Source organism: Hyla sarda, chromosome 4 (assembly GCF_029499605.1).
Source record: "Hyla sarda isolate aHylSar1 chromosome 4, aHylSar1.hap1, whole genome shotgun sequence".
In the NCBI taxonomy this organism is placed as follows: Eukaryota; Metazoa; Chordata; class Amphibia; order Anura; family Hylidae; genus Hyla; species Hyla sarda.
In genome coordinates, this window is record NC_079192.1 from 315,111,011 (window position 1) to 315,129,641 (window position 18,631).

Genomic DNA, 18,631 nt, shown 5'->3' on the forward strand with positions numbered 1-18,631 from the left:
CCTTTAATTCCTGTGTCTCACCTTTTAGTCTCCCCATGTGCCAGTCATAGTAATTATAAAAGCTAGGTCATCCATGTCTTCACTCTATATTAGTGCAGCTGGATGTGAACAGGAAATCCGAGTTAGTAATGCACTTTATGCCATTGTCAGCTCCATTATTAAAAATGTTTTTTCTTCCTTGCCTTGCTACGGTGCATTGTTCCCATTTACCAATGCTAGTGAAGCTCATCAGGATCCTAATTGCCCAGGAGTTAACCTCTGACGTATATGAAGGAATAGTCTCAATTAGACTAATCACAAATAACTTCCCTATCCTTTTGACTGTGCTATTTAAAGCGTTTAGTGACAGCTCCTGCTGTGCTTGCTTTTAGGAAGCAAAGGAAAAACACCTTTTTGGCTCCCATAAGCCACTTATGATAAAGCAGAGTAAGCAGTAATGTGATTGAATTTGTTCAGTGTGATAGCAGGTTTGTAGTGCACAACTAGCCACGGCTTTACATTTAGTTTCTGTAATCGTTTTCCATGATGTATCGTATTGTACTTATTTTCTAACTTTTTTTATATTTAAAGGAGTTTTCCGATTTAGAAAATGTGTTGCCAGACGCTGTGATAGAGAACTCCTATTAAATGGATGGGGATCATCAGATCAGTACCTTCATCTATTTGCCGAAGGGGAGAGAAACTACAAAGAGCAGTTTTTTTGTTGTGAAGGACAGTCACAGACATGCTTTACATGACAAAAATCTCTTTATTTCAATAGGCAATAAACAATGCTTCATTTTTCCTGTAGTGGTGCAGGGTTATATCTTTTTGTCAGATTCATCCACAGATTGGTTAAAAGGAAACTGTCATAACGTTAGTCTTTACCAGCCTGCTTCTGTTGGGTAATAGTGCTGGTGGAGCAGAACAAAATGATACCTTATGTTCATCTTTTGTGCTGTTTTTCATAAATCTTTAATATACTAGGTTAAAGTGCAGGTGAATAGCTGCAAAAAGAGGAGTTAGGTATTTTCCGAGTTTTGCCTGTTATTAATTCCATTTCCATTGTGCGCCAGCAGGCAATGGAGGCGGGTAACCTGCTCACTCAGCTCCCCTGCCTCATCAATATCCACTCCCTGGCCTGCCCCCTTCTGTAACGTTAGAGCCTGTGGAGGGGGCCGGGAGAGTGGTCTCCTCCTCACTACACCCGATTGTAGCAAGGCAGCGGCGCCTGCACTCTGCTCTGAGCAGTGTGTTCATCCCAGGGAAGGAAACTGACCAGGAAGTGAATATTGATGAGGCAGGGAGCTACACTAGAGTGTAGAGTGCAATGGAAAGGGAATTACAGACTGGCATAAGTCTGGTAATACCGAACCTAAATATGTAAGTAACCCCTCTTTTTACAGCTATTCACCCTCACTGTAACCCATTGTGTTGGGTTTAGTGCAGTTGAACTAGCTCTGTTTCTTTTTAATATTATAGATTTGCAAATGAGCTTCATTGGAGCACTGGAGGCATTACCTAGGCCTCAAGTGCACCTCTATGCCCTCCCACAGAGGCACCAAATATGACTGGGCTTATTTGGTGCCTGTGCTAGTCATAACACAAGCCAACTGTGGGTCTAAACAGCATTTTAAGGAATTATGATAACATTGGTTTGTGTATTAGTCCAACATCTTGTGCAACATTTCCAGCACAGCAGCCAGTTGCCAAAACAGGAATTTCGGCATATTTGGTGCCTGTTTTACAAATTGCTGTTTTGGTAACTGGCCGTGCACTATAATTGATAGAAAGATATGTGGTTTCTAAGGTTGACTTGAACTTTGTCAAATCTACTACAGCACAAGGATATCTTCTTGTATGTAAAATGTGCCAACAGATTACTGCGCGTACTTCCAGAAACCTGGGTCAGGAAGTCAAGAGGCTCGGCAAGTGTCTAGACCTATGATTCCTAAAGTGGGTGACATTGCTCCCTGGGGTGTACTGGAGCAATCTGGAGGGAGGTTTTGCTTTGGGTGCAATTTTGGAGCATTGAATAAAAATTAGTCGTGGTGAAGACCTTAAGAATAAACACATAACTTGCACTTTGTGTTTGTACCAGATCACAAGTCAAGTCCTCAGACAACCTGTATGAAATCTAGTTTTGGTTGTTTCTGAATTGTGACAAGCAGTTAAAAAAATGTAAATACTTATTGCACTTGCACTATATTTATATTTTATACCTTTAAACATTAACATAAAACAAACATAAAACATAACCTAAAAAGCAAATTGTTTCAATAACAGCAATTTGAGTGTTTTTATACATGTCTACCAAGTACCAAACAGATTAGTGTCTTCTAGTCTGAAAAGTTGTGCCTTTAATGGCTGTTCTCGTGACTGGGCACAACGGGCAACAACTGCTCCCATTTACTATTATGGGGTCCATCGGGCGCCATTGTCTTGACTTGAATAGCGGGAGAAAAAGATGGCGCAAGCAGTATTTTTCCTTCAGTTATTCTCCCCAGCTCCCCTGATGGGTGTCACACGAGAGTTCACACTGTCTGCAGTCAGGGTGATTAGTGTGTCCAATCCCTGACAAAATACTGTTATATGATCAATAGATGCAGTTCATATCTTCTGCCTGTTAATGGTCTGTGTGATCATGGCAGAAAAAGCTTGATGCTATGTGCACATCACATCAAACTTCATACTACAAAAGGTTAAGGGCATAGACATCTGCAGGAAGTTTAATGTCACAAGCATGCAATAAGTCATATACCTTAGAGTCAGGAAGACTTGAAATCAATGTGTGTGTATTTACAGCACCTGTGTGTAGGTGGGCATAGCAAAGCGTGTGGGGGTGCAGCAGATCTGTGTGTATGTGTAGGGCACCGGTAGAAATATAGATACATAGATGTAATGACAAGTTTGTGTTCCTTTTATCAGTTTTTGCTTAGTTTGAGTTCTTGGGAGCACAGAGTAATTTGTTCTTTGAGAAGTAAGCAGGTAGACCAAATAAGATTGGCAAACTCTGGTCCAAATAAGTGGTGTAAACATTTTTATTTCTTATCTCTTGTCTAGTAAATACTTAGTGTACCTGTCGTTAATAAAAACTTTATATAAAGTAGATAATACCATTATATGTATATTTGTAACAAACATTGGTTAAAAAAAGTGTATTTTCATCCCTACAGCTTATTGTCTGTGTCTATGAGAAGTCCAAATACAGGAAGTATGGGTGGACAAGCGGGCTCTGCGCCATGCCCCTGTCTGACACCTCCGGATGATTGACAAGCCAGGAGCCTGCACAGAGCCCTGCTTGTCCTGCCATCACTTCCCGTATTTGGACTCCTCGTAGACAGACAATAGCTGCAGGGACAGCATTTTTCACCCAAAAATATACACATTTTTTAATCCATGTATATTACCAATATACATATAGTATTATCTACATTATATCAAAGGCTTTTAAGGACAGGTAAACTTTAACAAGGGGAATGGCAAGACCCAGTTACTAAGTTACTGACACTGACAGCACTGATTGGCCATTGCTGTGTGGAGTACTGTGCCCACAACTGGCGACACCCAATTGTAAATGTATTTATGCATTTTAAAAGTGATGACAAAACAATTAGTTTTTTAGCCATTTATCTGCCATAAACAATATTTATTTTATTAATTTACTCTAAAGCTTTTCACAACCTCCTGTGTGTTATCAGTAAATGTGTAGAATCCAACCTTCTACCCAATGGGGTTTATTTGTCTTGATGGAAGTTAATGGCGTGTATCCGATCTATTTAATTCACTGGGCTAGGACCTATTGTTAGCAGATTCAGATTGCTATACTTGTGACTGGATGTAAGTCTATAAACTTGTGTGAAATACCATTGGTCCTATGCATGTTGACAATTAAAAAAAACTTCTGTTCTGCCATTCTATTGGATAACCCTTAGTGGCTTGGTCAAGGTGACATCTTTATCGCCCATAACAAATTTAAACATGCCAGTGAGAAACAAAATCAATAGTGTTATAATAAAGTGTGCTGTATGCCAATAAGATGCCAAGTGTTTACCAGGGATTGTAATGTCCTAGCTTCTTGGCTGTAAACACTTACCAATACATACTCTACTCTGGCATGCCATCTGATGGTGTCGTCGCATGTTAACATTGAAGAGGCTGCAGTGCCCCTTAACAAAACTGGGTGTTGAGATTCAGATTCTTGATCTATTAATGGCCTATCCTCAGGACAGACCTCAATATAAGAAAGCTGAATAACCTTTTTAAAGGAAAACAGTCATCCTCTTCACCCACACTATAACAGTGTATTGGGTTGGTCTGACTAATATACATACCTGCAGCCTGGAGCGGTGTCCCTCTGAAGGTCCTCTTCTATCTTCAGTGAATTGCGCACAGGAGGTGGGCCTACCGGGTGAATTTGAGTGTTCATGGGCACTGGTCACGTGAGCGCTCAGTAGGTGCAAGTGTCCATGAATATTCAAATTTACCCAGCAGGCCCACCTCCTTTGCGCAGTCACTGAAAGAGGCGGATCAGAGGGGCATCGCTCCATGCTGCAGGTTACGTATGTTAGTCAGAGACCCTGCATCAGTCTCCTGTTCACCCGCACTATAACCCAGTGTATTAGATTTAGTGAACAGGAGACTGTTTTCTATTAAACTTTTTACTCATCACCTATTCAGTGGAATTAGTCTGTGTGTAAGGGGTTGGAGGGTTAAGTTGGGGTTCGTTTAGTTTTCATCAGAAAAAGCGGGCATATTGGGCTATTGTCTACGGAACCATGTTTCTTTGTTTACTTAAAGGGGTACTCCGGTGAAAAACTTTTTTTTTTTTTTTTTTTTTTTTTTAAATCAACTGGTGCCAGAAAGTTAAACAGATTTGTGAATTACTTCTATAAAAAAATCTTAATCTTTCCTGTACTTATTAGCTGCTGAATACTACAGCGGAAATACTTTTCTTTTTGAAACACAGAGCTGTCTGCTGACGACATGACCACCATGCTCTCTGCTGACATCTCTGTCCATTTTAGGAACTGCCCAGAACAGCATATGTTTGCTATGGGGATTTCCTTTTACTCTGGCAGTTCCTAAAATGGACAGAGATGTCAGCAGAGAGCACTGTGTTTCAAACGGAAAATAATTTCCACTGTAATATTCAGCAGCTAATAAGTACAGGAAGGATTAAGATTTTTTTAAATAGAAGTAATTTACAAATCTGTTTAACTTTCTGGCACCAGTTCATTTAAAAAACAAAAAAAAGTTTTTCACCGGAGTACCCCTTTAATGCTCTGCATTTTAACGTATAGAAAAACGGACTATTAATCTGTAGTTAATGTAATATAGACTGGAGTATCCTATCCTCTGATGTCCATAGTGCTGCAGTGGAGATGGGTTCACTTATAAATGAATATTTTCTGCTTGGGCCGTGTTCAATTTGTTTGTTTTTATAATGTAATTCTGGTTAAACTGGTGATTTTACTGTAGTAGACTGAAAAGTAGCTTTACATTGGGGTTTACAGTGTTTGCTCCGAAAAATGTAGCATTTGGCTATGACCTTTTAATTTCATTTGACAGTAAGGTTTAACATGTGAAGGGGCAGAAGCGTTTAGCCAACTAAATAAAATACACCCTCTTTTGTCTCTCTCTCTTACAGCTGACATTATCTCGACAGTTGAATTCAACAATACAGGAGAATTGCTGGCGACGGGAGACAAGGGGGGCCGTGTTGTAATATTTCAGCGTGAGCAGGAGGTAAGGGCTGCAGACCACAAAATGAATTTGCTTTTATTCCCTCATTACAGGCTTCACGCTGCTTCCTAATTTTTATGTCTCACTCATTGCCCAGGTTATCAATAACCAAACCACACATGACATATGAGCCAGGGTCATTGCGGCCTTCCTGCAGCTTGGGTGGCTTGTTTTTAAATTGGTTTTTTATTCAGTGGTCCTGGAAATTGTTATTCATTGCTGGGTGCCAAAGATTTAAAGTGACAGCTACTATCATTATTATTTTATTTTTGCCTGTAAGTTATTTATCACACCCCTCAAACTGATTCTTCATGATCACATTCACTTCAATCTTTCACACTGGCAAAGGCTGGAGTATTGGCCGTCATTTTATTATAGTACGGATATTGGGGAAGGTGGAGTCCTAGATGGGTTCTTAAACTATACTAGCAGAGTTCCTTTCACGTAAATGTTACTTTTGGCCTAATAACTAGAACTGTTACCGTGTACACCTAGCGCTGGGTGGTATACCGGTTCATATCAAAATTTTTGTGCTGCACGAATTTTAACCCATACTGCAATACCGGTTTGGCCCCCTCCCCCTCGGGAATGAATGAATCAGCCCAGCGCTGCGCTGTCCCCACATCGGGGAACTAATCCTATGTGACCTGCAAGCGGTGCGTTGCCCCCCCCAATTATTAGCCCAGCGCTGCCCCCCCAAAATTATTAGCCCAGCGCTGCCCCCCCCAAATTATTAGCCCAGCCCACTACTCACATGTAACCCTCATGCGCTGCCCTGCTCGTCCTTTGTTGCGGCCACCATCGCTGACACACTATACAAGTGGTCTCCAACATGCGGACCTCCAGATGTTGCAAAACTACAACTCCCAGCATGCCCGGACAGCCGTTGGCTGTCCGGGCATGCTGGGAATTGTAGTTTGCAACATTTCGAGGTCCGCAGGTTGGAGACCACTGCTCTATACTGTGCGGTATCCCTATGCCCGGGCTACAAAAAATAAACAAAATAAACTTTCTCACCTCCCCTTGGTTCGGTACCGACTTCACTTGTTTCCTGGGGACGGGAACGTCGGGCAGCAGTCAGCCTATCACCAGCCACAGCGATGCTCCGCCTCGGCCGGTGATAGGCTGAGCCCACTATCATGTAAGAAGCCGGCTCCTTACAGGACGGTGAGCTCAGCCTATCACCGGCTGAGGCAGAACATCGCTGCGGCAGGTGATAGGCCGACGGCTGTCCGACGTTCCCGTCCCCAACGTAAGGCCGACGTAGGTGCGTTAAAGTTTATTTTGTTTACCTTTTGCAACCCGGGTATAGGGATACAGTGTACAGTAGAGTGCCAGTGCCGGCGGCCTCAACAGGAAGAGGAGGGCAGCGCATGCGGGTGATATGTGAGTATTTACCCCGATGGGGATTTGGGCTGATAATTAATATTGGGGGGGGGGGGGGGGGGGGACGGCTAGGAAATACCTTTTATATACCGTGGAACCGCCAAAAGTTTAAAAAATACTGCGATACACACATTTGGTCATACCGCCCAGCCCTATGTACACCTAAGGCTAGGTTCAGACTACAGAATTTCCGCCTGTAGTTCTGCTTTGAAATTGCAGGCGGAAATTCCGCTTGCTAAAATGTATAGTGTAGTGAATGATTTTCCGTTCACAAATTCACACTTCGGAATTTGTGAACGGAAAATTCGCTTGGAACTTTCCGCCTGAAGAAAGGCGTTGCTCTTTCTTCAGGCTAAAATCCGCGCTGAACACATTTCAGTCTATTGAAGACTGCAGTGTCCCCGCGGTCCTAGCGCCGACTGATTCAGTCAGCGCTGGCCACACTCTGAATCTCCGGGCGGAAATTTTCTTCCCGGAGATTCCGTAGTCTGAACCTACCCTTTATAGTTTCAATAGTACCTGCTGACAAACTTTAACCTGGGTAAATAGCATTGCTTATAAAGCAAGCTATGACAGCAGAAGGCTTTGGGGAGCTCAGCTGACCAGGATGTCTTCAGCTCCATATTCCGCCATGTGGTGCCACCATACACTACCATACTACTGAAATACTTAAATAACCAAATATGCTATTCCCATTTGTACAAATTAAAAAAAAGCTCAGTATGGATTTAAAGGTATATAGAGGTGCACTTTACTAGGTAGCTTTAATATAGCTCTGTTTGACTTGATAGTATTACAGCAGTGGACAGCCTTCATAAGGCCTAATAACGCAACCAAACCAAATATACAACAATATATGATGACAGCTTTCCCAAATAAAATTCCAAACATGAGCAAAAAAGATGTCTCCATTATTTAAAAAAAAATATATATATGCAATATATGTGCTATAAACATGGCTTTATATTTATCAATTATACTATACAGCATAATAACCTAACCGGACAGAATAATATACCATTATCTAATTTCAATTGGAATGATGTATTTTGCCAATGGCAGACAAGCTACACCACATGGTGTTTTCCTCCACTCCAGCTGATATTTTCTTTCTATTTTTATCCCAAATAGACTTATGTTTGTCCCAGGCATGCTTACATTCATTCACTTAATCTGGATTTATCAACCATATCTACTGGAAGTTTGATCCAACAATCTACTATTCTTAGCCCCATTGGTCATGTGTTTACTTATCACAAATAATTTCCTTTACAACTTTGTTCAACCCCCTTTCCAACCCATACCCATACATTTACAGCATCGGTCAGGTGAAGGCGTTTGGCACAGGCTTGGGAGATCACTTTAATGGCCCTGATTTACTATTGTAATCCTGACATGTTTTGTCTGCACCAGAATTGGGGAAAAAAATAATGAACCCTCCATTTTCCTGGGAGAACCTAAAAAAGGGGTGTGACCATTGGCAAAGTGGGTGTGGCTGCTGAAAAGGGGCATGTCCCCAACATTTTCACAAAACCCCAACATTAACTAAGCTCAAATCCACAACATTTTCTGTGGAAACCTAAGGAAAACCCGAATTTTTTTTATAAATAAATAAAAATAAAAAAAGTGTGGAAAAGTGCAAAATGTAGGGAAACTTTAGTAAATACCATGGAAAATTGTAAGGAATTAAAACCCACACAGAAAACTATACTCCACTCTTAGTTAAATCACAGACATTGGCCCTGATTTACTATTTAGGCTGCATTCACACAGTCGTCTAGACCCGTCCCGTTCTTCTCCCGTAAAAAATAAATAAAAAAAATGGACTTGTTATTGTTCAGTTAATAAACCAAAAAAATATTTTTTTTGTTCTGAGTAGGCTCCGAAGTAAAAACGGATCAAAAAAACTGTTGCAAACGGTCAAACCGTAACGCAGGTGTCCTAAGGCGAGCTCATGGAGGACAGAAACCTCTCGTTGAGCAGAAGGGCTGGGACATATGGCCGTGTGAACGCACTCTTGGATGCCAATAGTGATTGGAGCATCTAAACAGTTTTCAGATGCGTGCCTCAGTAATCATGGATTGCTGATTGGTTGTCATGGTAGCCCGAGGCCACTGTTGGAGAGAGAAAAAATATTTATAGAACATTCCATCCATTATAAAAAGAAAGTTGTCCCCTCCCTGTTCAAAAAAAAAATTTGCAATTGCCAAACAAATACTAATAATAATGACCCATACAACACATTTTAGGAGTTGCATTTTATTTATTTTTTTCAATTTTGCCCATTTGCCATTTGGGGGGCGGCAGTCAGCAAGGGATTAAATCTTTAACCCCTTCCTGTGAAGTATACACCGCTCACTTCCTTCGGGTCTCACTGCATCACCTGGGCACGGACACGCCGGTCCAGCACTCCGAAATCAATGCTTGCTTTATTGATTATCTCTGTTTTGATCCCTGTCCGAAGATTAACAGACAGACATTATCTCTGTTTTGATCTCTGTCAGAAGACTAGGAATAAAGCAAGCATTGACTTTTACCTGCATATCCCGAGTGCTGGACAACCTTCTTTCTTCCTGTAAAGTGATCTAACTGTGCACTGAGTGACAAATACAGTGTACAGTTACATCATGTGGGGGATTCAGCTGTTATATATAGCTAGGCTTGTCCTTTTAATGGCCTGGATTGGAGCCAGCTAGCCTGGCACTCATAGCTGGCCATGGCAGTCAAGTCCTAACGCAGACCCTTGTGTCTGTAAATTCGAGTAGAAAGCTAAAAGGCAATAACAAACTACAGTACAAAAGTCTTAGAAGTACTGCAGGGATTTGTGAGCTGATAAACCTCACCATACAGATACCTGGTAGGGGACAATACATAAAAAACATAAAATGCAGCATGATTAAATATACATGGTTCAATATTCATACAATCAGTGCACATAAACATAAGGAGAAGAGAAAAAAAGTAGAAATATATAAAACATGGCTCTCTAAGGGTTTTTGCACAATAGAAACTACCTCTGATATGTTAAAGTAATTAAAATTTATGCAGAATCGTTAAAATGTTTATAAATATATATAAATCTTTTTTTTTTTTTTTTTTTTTTTTTAACACTCAATAGAAGTTAATCAACAAGCTAAAGGTTTGCAAAAATGCTAATGCTAAAAATACAACTTGTCCCGCAAAGGAAAAAATAGCCTGTGTGAAGAATTATTGACAAAAGATGCACAATAAAATGATGTGAATCTTTTAATGGTGTAAATGTGCTAACCCTCTGAATAAAATCATTGGGGTTTTCCATTTCATAGACCCTGATTTATTAAGATTGTAGTGTAGTTTTCTGTGTGGGTTTTGATTCTCTTCAGGTATTTTTCCATGGTATTTACTAGTGTTTCCCTACATTTTGCACTTTTCCCTACGATTTGCTTTTTTTACAACTTCTCTGACCTGTGGGGTTTTCCAGAGTTTAAATCCTTCACATTTTTTAATATTAAATATATTAAATTTATAAATATGTTGGGATTTTTCAAAAATGTTGAACACTGCCCTTTTTACTGGTGACGGTCCCTTTTCCTCAGTGACCACACCCCCTTTTTCAGGTTTTTAAGTGAAATGGAGAGTTGGTAGGGTTTTTTGAATTTTGGGTTGCAAATTCTGGCACAATGCGCCAAATTCTGGCATACTGCGCCACATTTTGGCGCACAACCGGACCAAAAAGGTCTGGTTTATAATAGTAAATCAGGGCCATAAGGATTGTGTATCAGTAGAATAGCACATTATTATTGGTGGATGTCCAAACTCTGGGGACTCCCTTTCTGTTGTGAGAGTGAAAAGACCACCAGCCTGGTGTAGCCCTGAACCCACCTCAGTTACCCCCATTAAAGGGGTTATCCACCATAAGATCATTTTAGTACATACTTGGCAGGCAGTAATGGACATGCTTAGGAAGGATCTGTGCTTGTCTTGGGGCTAAATGGCTATGTTGTGAGATTTCCATAACACTGTGGCTAGCTTTTTGTGAACAGGTATTTCCTGTTTGTGGGATTTGTAGAAGTCACAGGGGGGTACACACTTAAAATATAACTTTTAATCAGACACGTTCTAAAAGCATAGGCCCCACAACAGAATTAAGCCAGTATGGTAATTGGACACCAGATCTGTGATATGCAATACAGACCGTGTATGGATGAGGTGTGTATTGTATAGAGGGATAGGGTCTAGAAGAGCAGGGTACACAATTATTTGGTCACCCTAGTCGCCCTAGGGCGAGTGCTCCGACGGTCCCTGTGGGAGCAGGGGTAGACCTCACCACATCTCCCCGACAGGGATTACTAGGGTGACCAAATAATTGTGTACCCTGCTCTTCTAGACCCTATCCCTCTATACAATACACACCTCATCCATACACGGTCTGTATTGCATATCACAGATCTGGTGTCCAATTACCATACTGGCTTAATTCTGTTGTGGGGCCTATGCTTTTAGAACGTGTCTGATTAAAAGTTATATTTTAAGTGTGTACCCCCCTGTGACTTCTATTTTCTCTCTGGTACTGTCACACATCCCATAGTGGACTAACTGTGAATCATTGTGGGATTTGTAGTCAAAAAAAGAAAGAAAAAAGTCAATTTCATTTTCCTCCCTCCCACACATCAGCCACCCCACCCATTGAAACATAAATGAGCTGCATCCATTCAAAAGACCTGTGGTTTTCAATCAGGGTGCCTACAGCTGTTGCATTAGTTGCAGATTGATCTCTCTCCCACCAAGCAATCGCTCCACCCATTGAAGCAGACAGGCTCCCTGTCATCAGCTGACTAGTGAGTCAGGTCTCGGCCGCATTGCAAGCTGGGAAAAATCTGAGACAACAGTCATTTTGTATGCTGATAAAAATAAATAGTGGGGTGAAAATCACAGAAGAATTGTGAGAAAACAGTCACACACAGGTACAGACACTATATTATGAACTACACTAACTTTACAGCCCCTGTAGCATAGTCAAATAAAAAAAATCCTGGAATACCCCTTTAATGTAAATGTACTCCCTCTACTGCAGCAGAGCTACACCAATGCTTTGGGGCATCCAACAATCTAGAGATTCAAAGGAACAGAGTTCAGAGCCCTACCGATCATAAAGTGAGGACATGTCCTAGCAATATAATGTAATAAAGCCAGTGCTAAAAATAAATTTGTTAGTAAAAAATAAATAAGCTTTTGCTTCCAAGCCTCCTTTTGGTAGTATCCTAATTTGTGTTGAACAGTTTGGAAAAAATATTATGTAAACCTGTAATTTGTTTTGTTTGCATTTTCTGTCTTTCAATATATATAGAATTGGTTCCTTTGTGTGTAATACTAAGTATTCAGTTACAAAGAGAAACTACAACATATCTGACAGCATAATTCCCTGTTATGTTGGAGTTGCCTATTATCCACGTTTAATTAGTTAAAATGAATTGAAAACAATATAAGTAAAATTACTAATTATTCTAAGTAACAAGTATACTGTCACTGGATCCTGCCTCATGTAGTTTGTACTGAAAAGGTTGCTCCATTGTTCCCATTCTCTTATACGTGATGGGGAAAAGGCTCTTTAACTTCAAGGAAGAACACATGTACAGGTCAAATCTGATGCCATATATAAAAAAAAAATAATTCTGTTATATGGAGTCATAATAGTCATGAATGTAACCATCACAGTAGCTCTATTAAAATATAATATTGATAAAGAATAGGAAATAATCCCCCAGCGCACATTTGCTAAAAACAAATGCACACAAAGAAAAAAGGCAGTGCGAATAAAGCTGATAACACCATATCAACAGCCCAAGTGTAGTGCCAGCAATTCCTGCTAAGAAACATAACCTTAAGGGTGCGTTTCCACATGGCGTATACGCAGCGTATTTCACGCTGCGCAAAATTTACGGCAGCAGCTGGAAATACGCTGCGTATTCCTTGCCACTATACACACAGGGTTTTCCGGCGGCAGCCCTATGTGTGCAGTGAGTTTTTGGGGCGTAGCCGCGTGTCAGTCACGCAGGCACATGGCCCCGCCTCTAAAACTCACTACACGCACAGGGCTGCCGCCGGAAAGCCCTGTGTATATAGTGAGCAAGGAATATGGATCGTATTTCCAGCTGCTGCCGTAAATTTTGTGCAGCGTGAAATACGCTGCGTATACGCCGTGTGGGAATGCACCCTTAAAGGTGATTTTAGTACGTACCTGGCAGGCAGTAATGGGCATGCTTAGGATGGATCTGCGCTTGTCTTGGGGATAAATGGCTATTTTGTGAGATTACCATAACACTGTGGCTAGCTTTTTGTGAACTGGTATTTCCTGTTTGACTTTTTTTTTTTTTTTATGAATCCCACAATTCCATTACCCCCCCCCCCCACACACACACACACACACACACACACACACACACACACACACACACACACACACACACACACACACCAGCCACCCAACCCATTGAAACATAAATGAGCTGCATCCATTCAAAAGACCTGTGGTTTTCAATCAGGGTGCCTACAGCTGTTGCACTAGTTGCAGTTTGATCTCTCTCCACCCATTGAAGCAGACAGGCTCCCTGTCATCAGCTGACTAGTGAGTCAGGTCTCGGCCGGATTGCAACCTGGGAAAAATGTGAGACAACAGTCATTTTGTGTGCTGGTAAAAATAAATATTGGAGTGAAAATCAAAGAAGAATTGTGAGAAAACAGTCACACACAGGTACAGACACTATATTATGAACTACACTAACTTAACAACCCCATAGCATAGTCAAATAAAAAAAATTCCTGCAATACCCCTTTAATATGTCTCAAACGTCCCGACTAATTTCCCCCTTATTTACTTGTTACACTGGTCCTCTAATGAAACCCAATATTGTTGACTAGATCAAATCAAAGATATCATGGCTGCACATATTATGTACATTAATGTGCCTGCAAAGCAGAATTAATACAAAGGTCCATATGTGGACCATTCACCCAGATTTAGGAATAGAACATTTGGGTATACACTGGTTATCGTAGATCCCTCTACATAAGTCTATGCCTTTCTCTGGAAGCAACATTAAAGGGGTTCTCCGGTGCTTACACATTTTATCTCCTATCCAAAGGATAGGGGATAAGATGCCTGATCGCGGGAGTCCTGCAGCTGGGGACCCCCGTGATCATGCACGTGGCACCCCATTTGTAATCAGTCTCCGGAGCGTGTTCGCTCCGGGACTGATTACGGTCGACCACAGGGTCGGCGGCGTGTGACGTCACGCCTCCACCCCCGTGTGACGTCACGCTCCGCCCCTCAATGCAAGCCTATGGGAGGGGGCGTGATAGCTATCAGCGTGAAATCACATGCCGCCGGCCCTGCAGTCGGCCGTAATCAGTCCCGGAGCGAACACGCTCCGGGGACTGATTACAAACGGCGTGCCGCATGCATGATCACGGGGGTCCCCATCTGCGGGACTCCTGCGATCAGGCATCTTATCCCCTATCCTTTAGATAGGGGATAAGATGTGTAAGCACCGGAGTACCCCTTTAAAGGTGTACTCCACTGCTCAGCGTTTGAAACAAACTGATCCGAACGCTGGAGCCGATGCCGCGAGCTTGTCATCCTAGCCCCACCCCCTCATGACTTCACGCCCTGCCCCCTCAGTTTGTTCCAAACGCTGAGCAGCGGAGTACCCCTTTAAGAACTACAAGTAAACAATAAATGGTTTCATTGTGATTGTCATTGCTACATTTCAGATGAACCCCTCATGCTGCCAAAACAGCTCTGACCCATTGATTCATGAATGCCATAAGACCTATGATATGGTATCTGACATATCTTTTTGCAAAAATGTTATTTTTACACTTATGTAGAGCGTCAAAACATCACCTTTTATTGTCAAAATGAGATATACATTTTCAGACTTTTTTTTTTCTGTCATTTCGAATGAGTCCTATGAGACCTTTTATTTTAAACAGGTTTTATGTTTAGCCAATGCTAGTTTCTGTGATATAAGGTCAAAAAAAAGATTTTAAGATGTAGCGGTCCCAAAACAATTCCCTGACACTTAAAGTAATTTTATGTCTGAGATGTAAATGTGTAAAATTGAAGTATATGTAAAAAAAAATATTTTTTAAGTTTTAAAAAAATTCTTCTAAAATACTGTGGCTCAGATTTACTGAAGCTGCCTTATCTTAAACAAGGTAAATTTGGACTAACAATGCACCAAATGTATCTGCTTTCTGTTTGATACATCTGTTGTATTAGAATTCTGGCTCTTTTGTAATAGTAAATAAGCCCCCTGCATGTGCACACAGCTTAAGACATTAGCTGCAGAATGCCATTTGAGGCCTCCACAGATTAAATTTGGGAATATGAAGGCCAAGTCAACACTTAATTGTTCATATTCCTCCCACTATAACAACCAAATTTTGCAGTGTGGTATGGAGTTTTATCCTGCTGGAAGAGACTATGGTCATTGGAAGATACGAATAGTTATGAAGCAGTGGATTTGGTCTAAAGCAATATTTAGTTTATGGTTTTTATGTGAAAGTAACTCTCAAATGAAGGCCAGGACCAAAGTCCCAGCAGGACATTGCCAACAGCTTTACACTGCCTCTACCAGCATCCATATGTGTGTCATCAGACCAGGCCTCCACCTTCAATTGCACTATGGTCCAGTTCTTATACCCGCATTGTTTTTGACGGGGTCAGTCACACTCTGGCTACAAACCCCATATTCAAGTGGCAATGCACTGTATTCAGCTCCAGATGGGCAAAATTGGCCAGATCAGCTGACTCCTTTTTCATGTGTATGGCTGGCTACAGCTGGAGCATGTCCTGATGGGAGACAACGGGTAACTGTAACAAAAATGGACATAGTAAAAAGAAAAATCAAGAGGGTCTACACAGTTTAATTTTTTTTTTGACCTTGTCCTAAGAATTGTATTCCCATTTTGTCTGGTTTATATTTTTAACAATGTATATTTTTTTTCAATACAGAGCAAGAATCAACCTCACAGAAGAGGAGAGTATAATGTTTACAGCACTTTCCAGAGCCATGAGCCAGAATTCGATTACTTGAAAAGTTTAGAGATAGAAGAAAAAATAAACAAGATAAGATGGCTTCCTCAGCAGAATGCCGCCTATTTTCTGCTATCTACAAATGGTAATTTACTCTTATTTCCCTTCATTGGTTGTTGAACCTATGTATTCACCTCAATGGGAGTTCCATTCAAAAACAGCCCTACAGGGAGAACCATGATGGTAGTTCACATCCGCACATGAAAATTACAGAAAGAAATAGTTAAATACCAAGGATGATATTTTAAATATGGTAACTGCTTACCAATGTGGGTTGTACCAACTAGGGATCGACCGATTATCGGTATGGCCGATATTATCGGCCGATAATCACGATTTTGGGCATTATCGGTATCGGCAATTACCTTGCCGATAAGCCGATAATGAAGATGACCCCCGGAGAAGGACAGCCCGGACCGGTGCACCCTCCACCCGGAATGCCGCCGGACACTACAGGAAGGAAGGATGGATGGCCCGGACCACCCTGACAGGTAAGGGGAGAGAAGCGGGTGGTGATGGCGGCGGCCTATGGCACTGCAAAAGCCCCTGCAGTGCATTGATTTAAAGTGCCCGCTTTAAATCAATGACCTGCAGCAGTGTCGAGGGGGGATAAATAGCCGATAACTTATACCGGAATATCGGTATAAGTTATCGGCTATCGGCCCTAACCTCCACCGATTATCGTATCGGCCCTAAAAAAAACGATATCGGTCGATCCCTAGTACCAACCAAGTAAAACATTGGAAATAAGCCATAGCCGGGACCCTGCAGCCACTCCAAGCCTCATGTGCAGCATACAAAGAAAGAACCTCTGGAGAAAAGGGCTGGATTACAAAGGGTACTGGGAGCCAGGTAATAGTATTGCACATTGCCCACAATGCAACGCTTATCACCGTAATACTGCTTCATCAGGCATATATGATGTATGCCTGATGAAGCGGTATTACTGCGAAACGTGTTGCATTGCGGGTAATGTGGGGCTGTATACATTGTGGGTAATGTGCAATACTCTCACCTGGCTCCCAGTGCCCTTTGTAATCCAGCCCTTTTCTCCAGAGGTTGAGTGTTGCACATTTATTACTCACAATGCAACACGTTTCGCAGTAGTACCACTTCATCAGACATATATCTGATGAAGCGGTATTACCTCAAAATGCATTGCATTGTGGGCAATGTGTAATACTATTACCTGGCTCCCAGCGCTCTTTGTAATCCAGCCCTTTTCTCTGGAGGTTCTTTGTATGCTGCACATGAAAATTAGGATACCGTAAAGTTCATCCCTCTATCTCCTAATTTATATAAATCCTGTCCATATCTTTTACTAAAATCCAGCAAGACCCTCTCTATCCCGGCATTCACATAGAATTGATAAAATGAACAATGTTTTATATTAAAGGAAAATGCTGGAAGGAAAGAAAATATTTCACATCAACTGGTGCCAGAAAATTATACACATTTGTAAATTCTATTTGAAAATCTTTTAGCCTTCCAGTACTTATCAGCTGTTGTATACTACAGAGGAATGTGACCACAGTGCTCTTGCTACCGATGTCCTTGTAAATAACTGTTCAAAGAAGGAGCAAATCTCATAGTGAACATCCTGCTCCAGATAGTTCCTGACATGAACAGAGGTGGCAGCAGAGAGCACCGTCGTCTGGAAAGAACTACACAACTTGCTGTGGAGAATACAACAGCTAAGTACTGGAAGAAATAAGGGCACCATCTAAAGACCATATATGTGGCAGTTCTCATGATGCATATTACACATCAAAACTACAGCACATATTCGATGGCCCATACTTTGTGTTGTTTTTTTTTTTTAAATTTATTTATTTTAGAAACGTGCATTGGAAAACTGAAAGACATATCTAAAGTAAACCAGATACATTGCTGCTGGTTGGTTTTTATAGGGAATTCCATAAGTTTCTCTGTAATGCTTTGCGTCTTTAAAATGAACTAACAGTATCAGTTGCACACTTTTCTACCTCAGGGTATAGAAGAATCCTTTTTATGCAGCTTTTTTTTTATTGTAGCACAATAATCTCTGCGTTATTAGTTGACATGCTTCGTATTTAAAATCCACACAGCCAGTCAAATTTGAGTGGATTTTTTTCGTCGTCATGTGAAAGATTTCTTTAAAATGTAATTTACTATGCTGATACTTTAATACAAACAGATTTTCAGCGTAATGCCATCCTGTGTTAAAGCACCATTATCACTTCAGGGAAGCATAAGTGACTTGTATGTCCTTTTATGTCCTAATACCACCCTACTATACATACACTGCTCACAAGGTAACTGTAAATGTAAAAAAATAAAGGGAACACTTAAACAACACAATGTAACTCCAAGACAATCCCACTTCTGTGAAATCACACTGTCCACTCAGGAAGCAACACTGATTGACAATCAATTTCACATGCTGTTGTGCAAATGGAACAGACA

General features: G+C 41.1%; 1 protein-coding gene across 3 annotated transcripts in view; it reads left to right on the forward strand.

The window, feature by feature from the left end:
* Positions 1-18,631, forward strand: part of PPP2R2B (protein phosphatase 2 regulatory subunit Bbeta) — a 390,278-nt gene that overhangs the window by 326,309 nt on the left and 45,338 nt on the right. For all 3 annotated transcript variants that reach the window (XM_056574869.1, XM_056574870.1, XM_056574871.1), the window contains 2 exons: positions 5,630-5,727; positions 16,106-16,271. In XM_056574869.1, the coding sequence (XP_056430844.1) occupies positions 5,630-5,727; positions 16,106-16,271 (264 nt within the window). The remainder of the gene's footprint in view (positions 1-5,629; positions 5,728-16,105; positions 16,272-18,631) is intronic.